General features: G+C 42.3%; 2 protein-coding genes across 4 annotated transcripts in view; one reads left to right on the top strand and one right to left on the bottom strand.

The window, feature by feature from the left end:
• The window catches only part of EFCAB7 (EF-hand calcium binding domain 7), a 20,119-nt gene extending 16,488 nt beyond the window's left edge, over positions 1 to 3,631 (bottom strand). Inside the window, exons 1-2 of one of the 2 annotated variants that reach the window (XM_059477954.1) lie at positions 3,579 to 3,631; positions 8 to 177 (exon numbers count right to left, since the gene is read on the bottom strand). In XM_059477954.1, the coding sequence (XP_059333937.1) occupies positions 8 to 176 (169 nt within the window). In that variant the 5' untranslated portion in view covers position 177; positions 3,579 to 3,631. Of the gene's footprint in view, positions 1 to 7; positions 178 to 2,294; positions 2,615 to 3,578 lie in introns of those variants that run through there. The other variant, XM_059477953.1, reaches the window with a different exon arrangement.
• ITGB3BP (integrin subunit beta 3 binding protein) overlaps positions 2,433 to 18,186 on the top strand; it is a 20,289-nt gene continuing 4,535 nt past the window's right edge. The window contains exons 1-7 of one of the 2 annotated variants that reach the window (XM_059477961.1): positions 2,433 to 2,500; positions 6,804 to 6,846; positions 9,546 to 9,660; positions 11,912 to 11,981; positions 12,720 to 12,798; positions 13,525 to 13,618; positions 14,709 to 14,768. In XM_059477961.1, coding sequence (XP_059333944.1) covers positions 2,496 to 2,500; positions 6,804 to 6,846; positions 9,546 to 9,660; positions 11,912 to 11,981; positions 12,720 to 12,798; positions 13,525 to 13,618; positions 14,709 to 14,768 — 466 coding nt within the window. In that variant the 5' untranslated portion in view covers positions 2,433 to 2,495. Of the gene's footprint in view, positions 2,501 to 6,803; positions 6,847 to 9,545; positions 9,661 to 11,908; positions 11,982 to 12,719; positions 12,799 to 13,524; positions 13,619 to 14,708; positions 14,769 to 18,186 lie in introns of both variants that reach the window. The other variant, XM_059477960.1, reaches the window with a different exon arrangement.

Here is an 18,186-nt window from a genome sequence, read left to right as displayed (position 1 = left end):
TCATTACCTAAACTGAGCTGCTCTTTTGATTTAATATTTTCCAAGCTGCTTTTTAAGACAGCCAGATAAGCTGCTCTGCAGTCCATGTAAAAAATGGCTTCTTCTGCATGCTGGGACTTCTTCCCTTGGGAATTTCCTGAGTGTACGGCTCTCTGATTCCCAGGAGTGCTGGCCATCCTGTGAGGGATGAAATTCCAGTTAGAATTTGTAATTGTCCTAAAAATGCCTCTGTTTGTCCTCTGAAACACAGACTACCCCATTACCCAAACATCCAGGTCATATCCTTTCTTTTCTCTAAATCTGGGATGGGAATTTTTATCTGCACTTGTAGGGAAGCACCATGAGAGCCACAAGCAGAAAGAGTTTGAGCTCTACTTATTATTCACAGTTTATTCTTCATTGGCAATAAAAAGTTGAATTTAACTATACTTTATATAGGTGCAGATATTTGATATTAATCACTGTATTTTATATAGGTGCAGATATTTGATATTATAATATTGAATATTATAGTATTATATAAATATTATGTAGTCTTGATTTTTGAAAGCACAAAACCACGTTTTCATGTTATCTGTGAAACAAGGCTTTGCCATCCATGTTTTCTCTTTTTACTCTTATAACTCAACAAAACATATGGATAATAATAATATTGGTCAAAATTGGAGACTTTAATCTCAAAAAATGCCAGGTTAAGCCCAGAATTCTATTTCTTAGAGTTACCTAAATATAAATAATAGAAATAAATGTGCATAAAACTTTGAGCAACACAGGCTGTTTATACCCAAGGCCCACACAGTTATACATGAATGGAAAAAAACCAAAACCATATTTTTTTTCTCAAGTATTAAAACAATTCAATGCTGTTTGCTCAACAATGGTCAGCAAACACTGACAGCAGCTTTCTGCTTCCACCAGGGGTGATAAAGGTTTTTAGAAGGCCATCACAGAGGGACACTAAATCCTGTTGTGCTGTTGCTTTAACAGCTTCTTGTATTATTTTACCCAATGTTGACTTCAGGAAATATATTCCAGGATAATAAATAGAATATCTCAAGTTCAGCAACAAGACAACACCATCCCAGGGTCCCCTTCAGGACTCATTGGATTTTTACTCAGGAGGCCTCAATCACTGGCACCTTGTTGAGTTATACAGATCTTTTCCACTTGGGAAAGGCAGATAATAATTGCTTATCAAGGATAAAGTACCCAATTTGTAACTCCCTGACACTTTAATATTGCACAGGCACCAGAAGGACCCCACAGGGACCCCCTGGCACAGCCTGGCTCCTGCACACGGGTGTCACTATAATGAAGCACCAGTGTTACACACACAGAATGGAACTGGGGGGAAAGGCAAGGAGGAGAAGAAGAAATGTTAATTTTCCAGCAACCAGTTTTTAGAAAACGTGAACTCTTGTTTGTAGTCCTTGGACTTCCCATTACTGGGATATTTGTTATGTGGCCAGGAAGTGATGCCAATCCATCGCTGGGAAATCCAGGGAGCAATGGCTCAGTGACAGCACTGCCAGCAGCCCCATGTCTGGGACATTTGTACTGGGTAAATGGCACTTCAGAAAAATAGACAGAGGGGAACAATCCAGCCCAGGCTTCCAAACAGGGAGGGAGTAGGTTTAGATTAGAGACTGGGAAGAAACTTCTCGCTGGAAGCTGTGGCTGCCCCTGGATGCCTGGAAGTGTCCAAGGCCAGGCTGGGTGGATGTTTCAGCAACCTGGGATAGTGGAAGGAGTCCTCGCCCATGGGTGGAACTGGATGAGTTTTAAGGCCCTTCCAACCCAAACCAGTGCAGTATTCTCAGCCCAGAGCACTGTGCCCCATGTCCAATTCTTCCTTGGACACCTGCAGGGATGGGGACTCCAGCCCTCCCTAGGCAGCCCCTTCCGATGTCCAATGACCCTTTCTGGGAAGAAATTCCTCCTGTTGGGCAAAGTCAGAGCCTCCGTGGCATCCCCGACCTTCACTCACAGGCTCACCCACACAGAACCCACATTGGCACGGGGAAGCTCTGCCCTGCTCCGGCCCCGTCCACCTGAAACGAGGAAACTTTTCCCGCATGGATCTCATCTAGTGGGCACAGGGGGCTTCAAGGTCTACATTTGCCAGCCATCGTAAAAAAAAATAAAATTTAAGATTACAATCTCCTTCCCCCAGCCCTGAAGGGAACCAGCCCTCCCTCACAACCTCAGCCCCGCTCAGCGATCCCTGACGGACTCCTGAGGCGCGTTCGGCCGCCCCGAGCCCGCCGCCCGAACATCCCCGGCCCGGCTCCTACCGCGCACAGCGGGACCCGGCGAGCCCACACGGACAGCGCTCTCGGTGTCGGTCCCGGGGCTCTCGGCCTCGGCCCCGCAGCCCTGCCGGGCTCCTCGGCCCCGCCCCGGCCCGCCCTGCTCTCGGCGCCGTTTCCAGCCGGCGGCGTTTGGCGGGCACACGGCGGGAGCTGCGAAGGGGAGGCGGCGGGAACGGCTGCGGGATGTCGTAGGTGTCTGGGGAGCGGGGCGGCGCTGCTCTCCCTCTCCGTCCGCTCTCTCGCCTCTCTCTGTGCTCTCTCCTCTCCCCCCGTCCCCTCACGGCAGCGGATCGGTTCCCGCGGGCTCCGTGAGGGGAGCGCTTCTCCCGGCGCGCCGCGGCTCCCGAGCGCGTTCCGTGAGGGGAGAAGCGCCCTCAGAGCGGGCCCGGGAGGGAGGAGCGGCTGGCGAGAGGCGGGATTTGTTTCCCAATGGAAACAGACCGGGAAGGGCTGGCGGCGGTGGCTCCTGGAGCGGGATTTGTTTCCCAATGGAAACTGACCGGGAAGGGCTGGCGGCGGTGGCTCCTGGAGCGGCTGGCGAGGGGCGGGATTTGTTTCCCAATGGAAACTGACCGGGAAGGGCTGGCGGCGGTGGCTCCTGGAGCGACTGGCGAGGGGCGGGATTTGTTTCCCAATGGAAACTGACCGGGAAGTGCTGGCGGCGGTGGCTCCGGGGGAAGCGCTGCGGGCGGGGCCGGTCGGGCGGCGCTGCCGCTGTGGGGGATCCTTTCTGGATTTCGCATTTCTGAGGGGTCGTGGGCGGCTCTGCTCACAGGTACCCAGCGAGGAGAAATGGCCGCAAACTAAAACACAAAGGCTTTCACCTCAACATCAGGAACAACAGCTGTGCGCTGAGGGTGGCAGAGCTCTGGAGCAGCTGCCCAGGGAGGCTGTGGAGTCTCCATCTCTGGAGAAGCCTGGGTGATCCTGCCTTGGCAAGGGGTTTGGACTGGATGAGCTCCAGAGATCCCTTCCAGTCCCAATTATTCTGATTCTATATCTCTACATAGCATGGATAACACCCGTGGGGCTCTGTGGGAGAGGGGGAAGAAGAAGGATCACAAGATGGTTCAGTTTGGAAAGGACCCACAGTGGGTCATGCCTTGCCCATGGCACAGGCTGGCATCCAGGCAGGTCTGGAATATCTCCAGTGAGGGAGACTCCACATCTCTGAACAATCTGTTCCTGCTGTCATTATAGTGCAAAAGCTCCATTACATTACATTGCATTACATTGCAAGAGTTCCATATTGCTAGAGTTTCATACCTCCTTGATGTTTCTTGTAGGCAGCTCCTCTATGCATTGAGTCTTCCTTGTCCTTGCAGCAGCCAACTGACTCCAGTTCCCACCACCCCACTCTTTTATAACACTCTTCTTATTGGCTACAGGTATGGCCTGGTAACATGAGGCCTGCTCCTAATCCTTAATAATTGGCTCAGCTGCAACTCTTTAGGGGGTAAGATTACATTCTATACTACCTTTATTTACTTATATTCTATCCCCCCTACATGTTCCAGTGCTCAGTCACTGCACAGGAAAGAATTTCTTCCTCACATCCAGGTGGAACTCATTTTCTGCCTACTGCATCTTGTCCCATTGCTGGGCAAAGCCTGGTCCATCTTCTGACCCCTCCCTTGGCCACCACTAAAGGGATTGGCAAAAAAAAGCAGGTTTTGGTATGAATTTGTGAAAGCGTGGCTTCAACAGAGTTTGATGGCAAGGTTCACTCTATTGCTTCCTACACAGATGGAGCATACACAGGAAAATGGGATTAGAATCAATTCAGAATGATTTACATGGAGACCAGGGATACAAAAGGGTCACGGAGACAAGGATACGGATACAAAAGATACAGGTGCAAAAGAGTTTAGCAGCACTTAATCACTGACTGATTTAATATTTATAAAGTGATTCAACAGGATTTACTACAATTACAGCAGTGACTAAATTATAGATTCACACACACTCAGGCGCAGAGAGGTGGGAAGGAATTGCAGGCCTGTGGAGATCAGGGCATGACACCCCCATGTCCATTTCCCATCAGGCTGTATCTCTTCATTTTGTCTCCAGTGGGAATAAATCCTGCTCATTTTTCTCCTATATTTTGCAATTTATCAAGCAGTAAGTCATTAATCAAGTCATGTAAGTCTGGTGTTGCTCTTGTGTGTCTGTGCTCATTGTGAGCTTCTGGAGATGAATAAAGAAAGTTCTTTAACCTGATAAATATTAGGCACAAAATAATCACTGCAGGTTGTACAGCTGGCTGTAAACACGTGCCATCATACTCTGCATGATTAACAAAATAAATTAAGCCTTGTTAGGCTAATTCAGGGGTAGGAAACTCATGTTGAATACTCTCACCACAAGTGCCCCATCTTTTTGTCTCCTTTTCTTGTTCCACTCTGACATTGGTTCTGCACCACAGGCAAAGTGAGCTATATAAAAAAAAAAAAAACAAAAAAACTAAAAGTGGTACTCTTCATGTTTTTTCCTAAAATACTTGAGGAATTCTGTCTGCATGTATTGTTTTCTCCCCCACATTCTTCTGGAAGATCTGAGAGAGGACAGTTCAACCAACAGGTTTTCATGTGAGGAACTGGTATGAATTTAGTCTCAGGGGTCTGCGTGGAACAGAATTTTTAAATTATTTTGCTTTAACTTCTCACATTATGGCATTGAAAAGACAATCAGTGAAAACAAGCCCCCAAGCAAGGCGGGCTGTTGGGTGGCACAAGGTGAGGTTGATCTCCTAAAGCTAAAATCCTATTTTCCAATACAACATTGCAGCTCTTTCCAGCGTTGAAGGGCTTGGAATGAGGCTCCCTCTCAGCCCCCAGAATTCAGGGTGCCTGCAGAGAGAAATCTGGGCTGCTCTGTGGCTGTACACAATATTTGACAGACTTCAAAGAGCGAGGCTTTCATCAGTGCACAGCTTTCCCCCAAGAAGTGCTCTCAGTGTTTATAACTTAGTGGGATTTTCATGCAGTTTCTCATTTATTTCATCCCACAGCTGTGATCCTGCTCCTGATTTCATTTGGCTTTCAGCTCCTTTTGACACCTGCCATAAAAACTTCCATCAGAACATGCCTTGGTGGAACATGCAAATGCATTGGCCCCCAGAGCATCCCCGCAGTGTGGGTGCATTAATAAATGGAATATTTCTCTGCTGCCACGAGCTGGAAGCTGTAATGGAGTCGGGATTCCTTGAGCTATATGGGCTTCTCTTTAAAAAAGAAATACATTGTAAAGAATTCCATCAAACTGTTGCAGCTTTGGCTGCCCTTTGGCCAGGATTTCAGAGGCCTTTTTAATTTAAATGTTACCTGTTTACTTGGCTTTTTAAAGACGGGATATTTCTTTTCCCCTTTTTGTAATAGAGATAGCTGTAAAACAGTTTTCATATAAGACCCTTGCCTGAGTTACAGATCAAAGATGTGTTTCCATTCTATTTTCCCAATCCTTTAATTTACAGTTTTGGAATAGCAGCATAAATTTGAAAAGGATATGTTTGGAATGAGGTCATCTAAATTCCTTACAAGGCAAAACATTCTTTTTCCAAGATGAAAACTGAACTAAGTTCTTGAAATATGATGTATATTCCAAACCTTGTTTAATTCAGTATAATATATATGTTTCTTGGGGACTGTTCTTACAAAGATTTTTTTTTTTCTCATCGTTTTACATCACGCTGTAAACTATTGTTAAGATTTAGGAACGTGCTTAAAAAGTTTCAGTTGTCTCTGGGAAAAATAGTCTTAATTTATGTTGACCTTTCTTTCCTTGGAGCATTTCGCCTGCATTCAATAAAATTTTGATGACTGCTCTTTAGCAGACAGCTGTACCATATAAAGTATTATAAATATTCAGCTTTCCTCTTCCAGTGTTGCCATTAACAGCTGGGCATCCAGTTCAGAGGAGCAGATTTTGCAGAGAGAGCTTGGCATGTTCCTGAATCAGGAGAGGGAAGAAGAGAAGCAAACACTTTCTTATGGTTTGGGGACCTGTAAAGGCAGAGAGCATCTGTTCCCCTGTTAAGTCATAGCCTGCTGGCACTGAATCATGTTAAGAGCTAAAATGATGGGGAAAAACTCCTTTTTTCACCTTGCCTGTACCTGTGTCTTAAATGTCTTAAACATTATTTCGACTGCTGGCAAAATAATTCCAAGCCTTGCTCAGAAGGTATGTAAATGGAAATGCTTTTGGAGGGAGGTTTGTTGTTTATAGCCTTGGAGAAAAGATAAATACTCAGCATGATTTCACTTCAGTGCCTGGATTTTATCTCTGGTATAAAATGGAGAATCAGATTTTCTTAGGCAAACACTTAATCCTCCTAAACAAGCAACATTCAGGGAATGGATTTGCTTTGGATGCCATCAGTAAATGTGAAACCAAAAAAGGAAACTGTCTTTAGCATTATCAATTACAGACCTTGCTAACAGAAATCTTTGTGTCTACGTGACCATAAAACCTGTCCTTGTTTTTCTCCTGCAGGGTTAAGAGAGCATTAAATTTGGACACTGTTAAAAAAGATAATGTAAGTATTTTTTGGTGTGTGGAGCCATCTGGGCTGTATAAATATATATGTACATATATCTGTGTGCAGAAATAAATGTGGATATAAACAATCTATTTCATTTTAGCTGCCTTTATGTTGTTACAGATTGGATGTTGTCTGGGCAAATCTTAAAGCACAAAATTACTGCTGCAAATATTAGTGTAAAATTGATTGTATTTCATTTGTCACAGAACTGCCTGGCGTTAAGTAATGTACATCTGCATGAATCACTTGAAAAATGTGCATATTGTTATTGCCACCACTATTTACCCAAGAGCTGAATGAGTTAAGATCCTTGGTGAAATCATTTATTAGAAATTAGCTCCATTATCCTGGGAAGCAAACGTTCTGCCATGTAATTGTACATGCGGCAATATGGAATTATGATAATGCTGTAATCTGCATATTAGAAACTGCAAAATTGAAATGAAAACATTAAAGGCATTTTCATGTCGGGGCTGTAATTACCTCCCTCAGCTAATCTGGCATAATGAAACAATAAACTCCTAACGCTGCCATCAATTTCACTGCACTTAGCACAAGCAAAATAAAATTGTACTGGTGCTGTTGTTGGTTGGGAATGCAGCCCCAGCATCTCCCAGGCACCAGCATGTCGTGACATATGTCACTTTGTCACCTCCCACAGTGGCTCCTGCTGCAGCCAGGGGGGGTGGCAGGGTGCAAAGGAAGGGAAATTTTGGAGAGGTGCAGGGAGAAAGAGCTGGTCAGCAAATGAGCTCCCAATAAATCTCCGTGCCAAGAGATTTTTGTATGTGCAGCACATATTTGGGGGGCCTCAGTGGTATTGAGCAGGGCAGAAATTGGGCTTTTAAAAAAATTCTGGATACTTATTATTTGAATATTTCAACAGAGGTGCAAAATATCACAGTGGCACCAAAAATAAATCATTAACAGTTTAATTAGCAGCTTAGTGTACCATTACCCAACTTGTTCTGCTCAGAATGCAGCTGGGACTGTGATTTTGCAGCTGGGACTGTGATTTTGCAGCTGTTTCTTGGGCTGCAGTAGAATTTTTGTAGACAAGTGGTCCAGCTGAAATTCCATGGAATGCTTTTCCTGCCCTACAGCCATCCCCTCCCATGAGATAAAAAGAGTTAATCCATGTTTACCTGCAGTCAAGCCCTTGTGGAGCTGAGGAAAAACCCACCTGAGTGATAGAAACTTTGTGGAGACTCAGGGATGGGGCTTTACACTGATTTTTAGTTCACACGACGTCTCCAATAGAGGCATGTCAAAGATTTCAATTAAGTAACTTTATAGAAGGAAAGAAGGAATAGAAAGTAGTGAACTCATTGTTTGGGTGAAATACATTATTAATCTTTGCTGTCATTCCTTCCCTGTTTTTATCAACAATTCCTCATTCCATGGATCAAAACCATGAATTTACCAGATCAGGAATGAGTATTTTTAGATTTTTGGAATCTTAGCATGGTATCATTAAAAAATTGCATAACTGGAGTAAAATTCTTCTTCCTGGAGGAGAAAATCTTACTGACAAATAAAAATTGTTCTTTTAAGTGCTGCAGGAATTTTGTTTAAAATAACCTTATCCATGTCCAGAAATGGGTGAGGTGACTGCTGTTCAAGCAGGAAAAATTGTCTGAAATATTTGGAGATTTCTCTGTTGAAAAGGAGATTTGATGACATGTTAATCCCTAAATAGACATTGATACTTCAATTCATATTTCATTTAAAGATTATTGGAAGCATTTCTTTAACCTGCCTGAATGTGGCAAGACAGAGTGAGAATTTCCATGAGGTGAAGTTTAAATGCTGCTAGACTGGAACAAGAGTATAAATGAGAGGTGTGAAAATATTTAAGGTATTTGAGACTAAAACAAGGCAGAGGCAAGTGGGCAGCATTAAAATCTTTTAAAATCTGCTACAAGTCCCACTACTGATGACCAACAGCAGCACTTGGGGGTTGTGAAGTGAGGGTTTGGGTTGTTTTTTTTTAATTTCTGTACATGGAATGTGCAGAAAATCCCAGTTTCTCATCCTTGCAATTCAGCATCCATGCTAGAGTGTGTCCCAGATAATCCCAGTTTGATTCCAGCACTGCAGACTTGTTCTTCTGAAAACTTCTCTGCCCAAATCCTTTAACATCATTCAATAATTCCTCTTATATCATTGGACATATTGAAACCCTGAACCACAGACAAAATTTTGGATTTAAGGTATTCACTTTGGATGTTTTCAATTTAAAAAATTAAATTAAAAAATTATTAGAAATAACTTTTGATACAATTAAAATCTAAAAATATTTGTGTCTTAAATTCTCATTACTGGAATAAAAATAATAACTTGGTTTGGCTGCTTTAAAAAAACCTCAAACATTGAGGTGATCATGGCAGAATAACTAAATCATTGGGAAAAAAAATTAAATATATAAAGAAAAAATAATTTTTTTCTTTATGGAACCTGGCAGACAAAGTGTTTGAAAAGATTTTTTATTTTTTAGAGTCACACTAATTTTATTGAGAGGAGAGAGTGATGGAGAAGCTTGATGAGCACCAAGTCAGCCCAGCACAACTTTTAACAGGGGCTTTCCATAATGGGAATACATAAAGCCAGGAATTAGGGAACAAAAAAAAAAAGGTTCAGAGAGGTTTTGTCAATACTCCTCTGGAATTTTTTTGCATTTTTCTCTGTTTCAGGCACCTGAGACAACCCCCCTGAAGGCCAAAAGGAGCAGCCTGAACTGCTACTCCCCCACCACGGGCACGTGCCAGCTGAGCCCCTGCTCCTCTCCCTGCAGTGAGCGGGCACAGGGTGAGCTGGGCATTCCCTGGTTGTTACTGCAGCATTTTCCTGCTTCCTCCTGCATTTAGGGACTTCTCTCCCTTCTGCTTTTTCCTCTCAAAGAATCTCTTCTGGAAAAGCCAAAGTTGGGGCTTAAAGCTTCAATTTTTGCAGTGCGAATCTCGGGGGTGTTTATAAAACTGAGTGAGGCAATTTTTAATTTATATAACACTGAATGTTACCAGCTCTCAGAAAACACACCTTTGTAAGATTATCATGATATTATTTCCAGTTCACTTTAGGATAAATGTTCACTTAGTTCCACAGTCACAGCTTTTGACTCTGACTGCTCAAGAAGCAGATTTTCAGTAGACTGAGCTGCTTTTATGGCTGTGTAAAAATATTGTAAAAATATTATAAAAATATTGTGGTTGTGGCCTCTCTAAGTATTGAGAACCTCAGGTCGCCTGGTGTAACTTTTTATTTTGAAAAGAAGAATACAGAGGGACCTTTTGTCACCTTTCCCTATAGAGCTTTCATTTCCTTGCAGTACAAGGAAGTAAAAACCTTAATATCTAGAAAAGATGGTTAAGTCTTAATATTAATATTAATATTAATATTAATATTATTAATAATATTATTATTAGTAGTAGTAATAATAATAATAATAGTAGCAGTAGTAGTAGTAGTAGTAGTAGTAGTAGTCCATCACTTCTGCTGTTAGCAAATTCCTTGTCAATTATATTAGTCACTAAGAAAAAATCTGGTTTTGAATTCATCTGGCTTTAATTTTCAGCCATTGGTTCTTGTTGGGTTGCAGAATTTTTACTTCCCAGAGGTTTTGGAATTTATGTACAGTAATTGAGGCCTCACCAACATTTATGAATTATGTTGAGTAAAAATATTCTGAGCAAGGTGGAACAGCCACTGTTGGAAATTTATCTGGGTGCCTGCAGATTTTAGCTGCTGTACCACATCCTCTCCTGATGCATCTGCAAAGTGGAGCTTCCCTCCAGGATTTTAGATTTTATCCTAATTCTTTATCCTGCTGCCATTCTTCTTTCTTTTTTCCCCCATAAGATGGTGTATAATTATTAAATCCCAGGTTCCAGGCTGTCTATTTAAACCCACAATTTCTGCTCCCCTTCTAAAAACCCACAGTACCCAAAGTATGACCTGTGTGATAATTGATGACTGATTTAAGTCCAAGTTCTATTGACTACTCAGATTTAAAATGAAATTTTTGAGGGTCTTAACTCTTAGCTACTGTATTAAAGCTTAAACTTTTATAGCACTTTGTCATCCTGAAGTGTTTCTAAATGTTTTACAAAATATTAAAATTAAAAGTTAATTTATCCTTGAGTGCTGAGACTTGGATGTAATAATTTAGATCTAGCTAGAAGAAATCAAAGTGTTGAATGCTGAGTGTGGTCTCTTTTTTTCAGTCTGATGGCAGGAAGGAGATTTATTACAGTGAAATGTGGAAAGCTCCTCATTCCACAGGTCTGTCTGGGATCTGTACATTTGTTAAACTCATGGTAAATTCCAAATCTTTCACTTAAAGGTGAATTTACAGAATCCCCACGTTTTGTGATGCCTTCAGCTTCAGCCACAATTAAATCATTTCTGATAGTCAGATATGACTTTTTTATTGCTGGAACAAGTATTGATAGACAAGCTAAAATTTTAATCTGGTTTTGTTCTGATCTGATTCCTGTGGGAATTGGATAAATCATGTAAATTCAGAGTATCTATTGTGGTCAGAGGTCACATTTATCCTGCCCCATCCCTCACATGCCAGAGTGGAATATTGTATTGTCAGTAGAGCACATTTGGAGCCTTTGGAAGCAATTCCCAGAATCTTTGTGGGTGTTTAGGAAACGAACTTGGGACCAGGCAGCTTTTATGAAGGGAAATGGGAATTCCATGGCTCAGTCATTCCAGCATTTTCAGGATAATGCTGGATGTTAATCTGCAGTTAATGGGATAAAAAGCTCCTGGAAGAGCACAGTAAATATCTGCCAGGATGATTCCAACTTCCAGGTGTTAATGCTGTAATCCCAAGCTTTCCAGAAACTGAGGAGAGCTCAAATTCCAAAAGTGTAAATTATAAATAATTTAGTGTGGTTCATTCCAAATCCTGCTTTCCAAGTGAGCTTGGAGGTTTTTCCTCTTCTCAAAAGATCACTCAGCACTCAAGGTTCACACCAACTCCTCCTTCAGGTGCTTCAAATACCCCACATCTGATTTTTATCCTAAATGTTTCTCTTTTTCCGAGGAGATGGGAACGAGCAGAGCAAATCCGGGAGCGGATTATCCAGGAGAGGGCAGCCTCAAACAGAGCACGATGTGTAAGTGCATTCGGTTTGGAGTTTGTTATGGCTGCAGGGCTCTGATTGCTTCTCATTTTCACCACCAGGCAATGACTGTGATGTTTATTCACCTAAATATTATGTTTGAAGTTGTAGCTCTTTATTTGCATTATTGCAATAACTCACAATTTGTTTCCTGGGGTTTTTGCCTCTGCTGGATGTTTTCCCACATCCTTAGGCTGAAATTCCTTCAGTGTGGGATAATGTCTTCCAAGTGATGGAGCTGGACAGATTGCTGGGATGACATTTAAACAGTGGAAAATAAAATATTGACATTATACCGCTGTAAAACTGTAAATTGATTAATTGGGGGCTTCTTTTGTGATTCAGTGAATCCCTTGGTCAACACATCCAGCCTCATCTCTTAGTGACAGGAACCCGGAATTACACAACAATTGGAGTAATTAGAGGCCTCATTGATATGGAAATGTTTGCATTCAATAATTCAGAATGTTTTTAAAAGCTTTGCAGGAAACCAGCAGTAACATTCAAATAAAAACATTTCTAAGCCAACACCCACACTTGATATTCATGTGACTTCTACACACTTAATTTTACAGATGGAAAATACATTGTCCAGTACACTGATATAAATCCTCACAGCTGAACTGATCCATCCCCATTCCAATGAGAAAAACCTCTGGGAAACATTCCAAACATGGATTTTCAGTGAGTGGGGACGTGGATAATTGGAATTGTTTCACCTTTTTTACACAGGTTCCTGCAACTGCACTCCCAAGTGAGAAATTCCTTGCCCAGAATTCTGAAACTAAGAGCAAATCTGACAAGCCTGAAGGTCTGGTTTACACTGATTTGTCTTTTAAACTACTTCTAATACAGGATTTGAAAGCAAAATTAGGATTTTATATGCAACATTTGATCTTTGAAGGGGTAGGGAAACAAATAAAAGACTTGAAACCAGGCAAGCTGGACTTGGAAATCCAGAAAATGCAAACAAACTCAAAAACTTACTGGATTTTTTTAAACTAGAAGAGTTGCTTTTCCATGTCCTCAGTTTTTAATTTGTACAGAAATAGAACCAATATGAAGTAGTTCTCAATTATTATTTATAACTCAAAATATGAATTAACTGCATAGATTTTTATGTCTTTGAGGATTAAAGATCCTTTTGTGTTGAAGCGATTGTACCATTTAATTTAGCACTAAAGTATCATTATTTAATAGTCCAATGCATGTTCAAATGCAAATCACTGCTCTCTTTTTTTCCCATTTTGTTTCCTGACTAAATTTAGCACAAGGTTCATTGCTGTGCATCAATAGCTGAGAAATAATTCAGTGTATTCAGAGGACTGTGTTGATTTATTTCATGTGAGCAAGGTTTTATTTAAAAAATAAAAACCAAACAATGATACTAATTGAAAATATTTAAATTGCAGTGTTTATTTAGAAAATGAGGAATTTCGAGCTTATGAACAATTTCCAAATTGGTTTTGGTATGTTGTAGATAAGGAGTAGATATTGGGAATGGGATTTAAGGCTGATTCTAATTGTTGTTTTCCAGGCTTTGGAGGGCAGTAGAGAGCTGGAAAACATCCTCGGAGTCTCCCACTCGTCCTGTGACCTGAGTGCTGAACTGCAGAAAACCCAAGCGCTGGGTGAGGAGAGTTCAGTACATTTATTTATCCCCTTGGAACATTTACAGGGATCACTCCAGATGTTCCCTTTGGTACTGCCCAGCACTCAGGAAAAATGCACTTCAGGTGTCCCCTGCATCCAGCAGAGACATAAAAGCCAGGCACGCTGGGGAGGGCAAGCCTGGAAAAGCAAAACCTGGAAAACCTTTACTTATGGAAATGCTCAGTAAATAGTGAGGTACTTAGTGGGTACTTAGGTGGGGATTAGGCTGAACGTTTGCACTTGGATTGCTTGGCCTTTCTTCTCCCCTTCCGAGGAAGTTGGTTTGTTTGTTTGTTTGCCTGTCAGCAGGATTAGGCTGAATATAAATTTCCAGGCTTTAAAAATCTCTATTCATGTGTCCTGAGATGATGGACATTCCAGATGCTTGTTGTGTTGGGATCAGGGCACTCCACAGCTGCCACATCTGAAATGCTTTTCCAAAGGAGCCCAGAAAGCAAACCTGGAGAGCCTGGATGCTGCTTTTTGCAGCTGGGAACAGGTGGGCAGTAAAGCCACAGGTACCAGAGAAAATTTCTCCCCAGCCAGTGGAATGGATGCATCACATGCTGGTCTTTCAATCACCATTTTTTCTCTAACTCATATTCCAAACTCATTCCATTTTCCTCCTGCGTGGGCATGCCCTGCTGTAGTGCCAGATCCTTTCTGAGCCACCATGGAGTTACCTGGGCACAGTCTGGGTTCCATCGGGGTGGGACAGACAGACAGACAGCCCAAACGACAGCTCAGACCTCTATTGCCACTCCTGTGTCCACTCTTTCCCTCAGCTCCTTGGGAAGGAAGCATCCTTCCCCCATCTCTGAATTAGGAACCATGGCAGCACTAGAAGGAAAAAAAATTGGAACAAAATGTGGGATGAGGCTTGGAAGCAAACCTTGTCAGAATTCTCTGAATTTTGAAATTTTTTGTTAATTTTTTTGAGCACAGTTACATAGGCAAGAGGGTTTTTTTCCTTGAAATGCTTTGAAAGTGAAGGAGGCAGCAGAGGTATTATTTTCTTTGAAAGCTCTGGGGCAACATTTGTTGATTTTGGATTTATTTCTTCACTAGTGAGTCAAGCAGAAAAACTGCAGCTGTTGAAAGCAAACCATGGAAAAGTCCCTGCCCGAGGTAAGAAACTCTTCATAACTCTGTGTAACAGATGTTTTGATTCCTTTGCCTTGATTTCTTTTCAGTCCTTTTCACTTGCAATGAGTTGGGAAACCTTTAGGATATGAAAACAATGATAATCAAATGTGTTTCTTCTGAATGGTCTGCAAATGTAAATTGAATATTTGCTGCTATTTTCATTGTGTTGGGTATTGCCCCATGAGACTGTGCAGGAGAAGGAATCATTCATGGCCTTACACTTGTGGCATGGTGCAGAAGATTTCCCATACCAATTTTCCTTGTTCTTCCTCATCCTCCTCCCTCCCACTGTGCTTTCAGTGTCACAGTCTTGCAGCAAAACCTTTTCCACTTTGTGTATCTTGTGGGGCATTTCACCCACTCCAGGGGCTGTGAAATCCCAGCTCTAGGGTTTGTTCATGACCAGTGCTGTGGAAATATTGGAAGCTGGTGGTGTTTCATCCCCAGCTGCTTTGGTGCCCTGGCAGGAGGGAAGGGGACACACACAGGACACTTTAATTCCCTCACACTCAGTAAAACCAACAACCTCCCCCAAGGATATTCTGATATTTCTGCTACCTTCCCGTTTTCCATCTGAAAGCAAAGCAAACCCAGAACAGGAGCAGTGGTGGCATCTCTGCTGTGGGGAATTCTCTTAAAGGACAGAAAATTGATCAAGCTTGGGTTTGCTGGGCTGCAGCAGATTAGCTGCAGGTGGAAAGCAGTGCCAGCCCTTGGGAGGGAATGGGGCTGATCTGAGCAGTGTGCAGGTGCTGATTTACAGCTCCCTGTGTGCTCCTGCTGCAGCCAGGGCTGGCAGTGCTGGGAGCCCTCTCTGCTGCCTTTGTGCTCCTTGCTGCTCACCACACACTCTGCAGCTCCAGCTCTGCTCCAGAAAGCAGCCCCGAGCCCCAAAGGCTGCTTAGGTGAGACATTTTGTGAAGGTAGGGTGGAAAAGACAATTCTGAGTTTAAGCTGAGCGATTTTGATGAAGTTCCAATGTCACTTTTGCTTTCACAAAGAATAAATTCAATTTTGCAGTCTTGAAAACGCAGTAGCGGGAGAGGCAGAGAAGTTTGTGATCAAAGAGAAGCATCTGTAGATGTTTTTCTTTGCCTTTTAGTTTCAGATGTGGGTTTTTCATAATTATTTTTAATTAGTTATGGCAAGGCTTAAAACTTATGACTGTTCTGTGGCTTGGTCCAGATGGAATGTCACATTATCATCACATGGTGAGGCATGAAATTTATTTACTTTACATAAACGACCTCCTCTTAAAACAACTTCATAGAGAACAGTCCTGCCTCAATGGGCAGCCTTGTGCAGAGCTCACTTTATCATTTTGGGTGACCAGCATGGAAAAAGGGCATCATTGTTTGCCCATGACTCGAATTTACAGTAAACAAAATGTTTTTGAACAAAAAGTAAGCAAATTGTAAAACAGCTGCCAAGAGATGAATCGAGTGGGTGTCTGGGAGTCCAGAATGTGCTGAGAGTGGATGTGCAGGTTGGCATGGGCACATTTTGACGGAAGATTTTTTAGGTTTGGAGATTCCAGGAGTGAAGGTCCTAAAAGGGGAAGCTGCTCCAGCTGGCTGTGACAAAGGACAGGGGCACTTTGCTCCCCAAGCCCCTGGCACAAACCATGGCTGCTGCCCATGAGAGTGCTCCAGAGATCAAATACTTGCAGTGCTGAGGAAAACTCTGGCCAGGCTGTGATGAAATAAAAACACTTCCTTTGCTGTGGGGCTGCTCATCCTGCTGAGCCCAGGGGCAAATCTGATCCTCCCCGAGTTCTGAGCATTCCCAGCTTTCATGCTGGGGGAGCACAAGGGGCTGAGGTTTGGCTCCTGGGACAGTAGGGGTGGCTTTCCAGGAGACTGATCAGGGTTAACTGCATGGAATTTATTCCTGCCCTTTGAAATCACTGATGAAAGCAAAGCTGAGAAATCAGGGACCAAAACTCCTGAGTTTCCACCTGCCAGTCCAGTTCTGGAAACTGCATTTATTTTAAAACATAAATCCCATTTCACGACCACTGCAAAATAGAAACACATCCTTAACAATCAGAGCTCCTCCTTGAACCAGATAAAAAGGTAAAAATACAGAATTCCACCCTTTATCCCATTTGGTGTCAGTTTGAGTGCAGAATTTGGGTGTCCTAAGACTGAACCACTTGGCTCTGATGGTTGTTGGGTGTTTATTTTCACATCATTCTCGAATCAAGTGTAACAGATTTGTTGACCTTTAGATGTACTTGTGTGTCTGCCCCACCTTTCCTTCCTCCTCCTTGGAGATCTTCTGAGGAAAAGGAGCTGGGGGAGCCCCCACTGCTCCCTCCCAGCGGGGTTTGGGGCTCTGGGGCTGTACCCACCCCTGAACTTTCCAAACTGGGCGAGTCTGGGCTGTGGGCCAGCAGCAGGAGGAGTGTGGGGATGGAAGGGAGGAAGGAAGGAGGGAGAGGGGGCAGCTCCAGGCTCTGCAGTGATGGAGCACCCTGGGCTATGCAGATGAAATATTAAGCCATTAACTGCAGTGGCAGATCCAGAAATGCACATGAGACATATGACTGGAGGCCCCAGACAAGTACACAGAGAACTGTCAACCTGCATTTTAGATTTAGGTGTCAGCCCCATTTATTCCCAGATTTCACCCTTGTTTTTACACTCTATTTTCCTACGTGCCTTTCTAAAGATGCGACAGCTATGAATTTTTAATTCTGGTGGATCTAGTTTAGAGTATTAAGCTTAATGAAAAATTCAAAAGAATTGTAGTTCTTCCAACATGTAGCAACTCCTACGTGAGAATAAATACTGCTTTCTCCCATGAATATAATTATTTTAAATAAAAAAGAAAAGAAACATTAGTTTGGACTCACTTAGTAGCAATTATATGTTTAAGAGGTGTAAATAACTTGCGATCCAGACATTACAAATATCCAGGTGCTCTGTATGTGCTGATGACAACAAAATTGAAAAGAAAGACTGTAATAATTCTGACTGGTTTTCTCTGCAGAAGATATTGATTATTTGTGTGTGGTGAGAGATTTGGAAAATTCAATTAAAGGAGTTGTGCAAAGGTTTCATAAATTTCCCCGGTACAGCGTGTACACAGACATTGCTGCGTATTAAATCAATGCAGCACTTCACAATATATTTTCTTTGAAACATAAAAATAAATAACATTTAAACAGTTCTGCTTACTACAGAAACAAATTTTATTTTCTGTGAAGCATTTAGTCATGTGCTATCACTGACTCATACACATTTGCCAGCTGTAACAAATTTTATAGACGTTTTCTCCAGAGACATAGCTCATATACTATGAATTTTTAAATGAGCAAATGGTGAAGAAGGGATGTCAGCAATATAAAAATTGATCAGTTAAAAGATAAAAGCATAAGTAAAGAGATTTGTATGGT

The sequence above is a fragment of the Ammospiza nelsoni genome, chromosome 9 (genome assembly GCF_027579445.1).
Source record: "Ammospiza nelsoni isolate bAmmNel1 chromosome 9, bAmmNel1.pri, whole genome shotgun sequence".
Lineage (NCBI taxonomy): Eukaryota > Metazoa > Chordata > Aves > Passeriformes > Passerellidae > Ammospiza > Ammospiza nelsoni.
The sequence above is the reverse complement of the archived record's forward strand: the minus strand, read 5'-3'. Positions and strand labels throughout refer to the sequence as shown.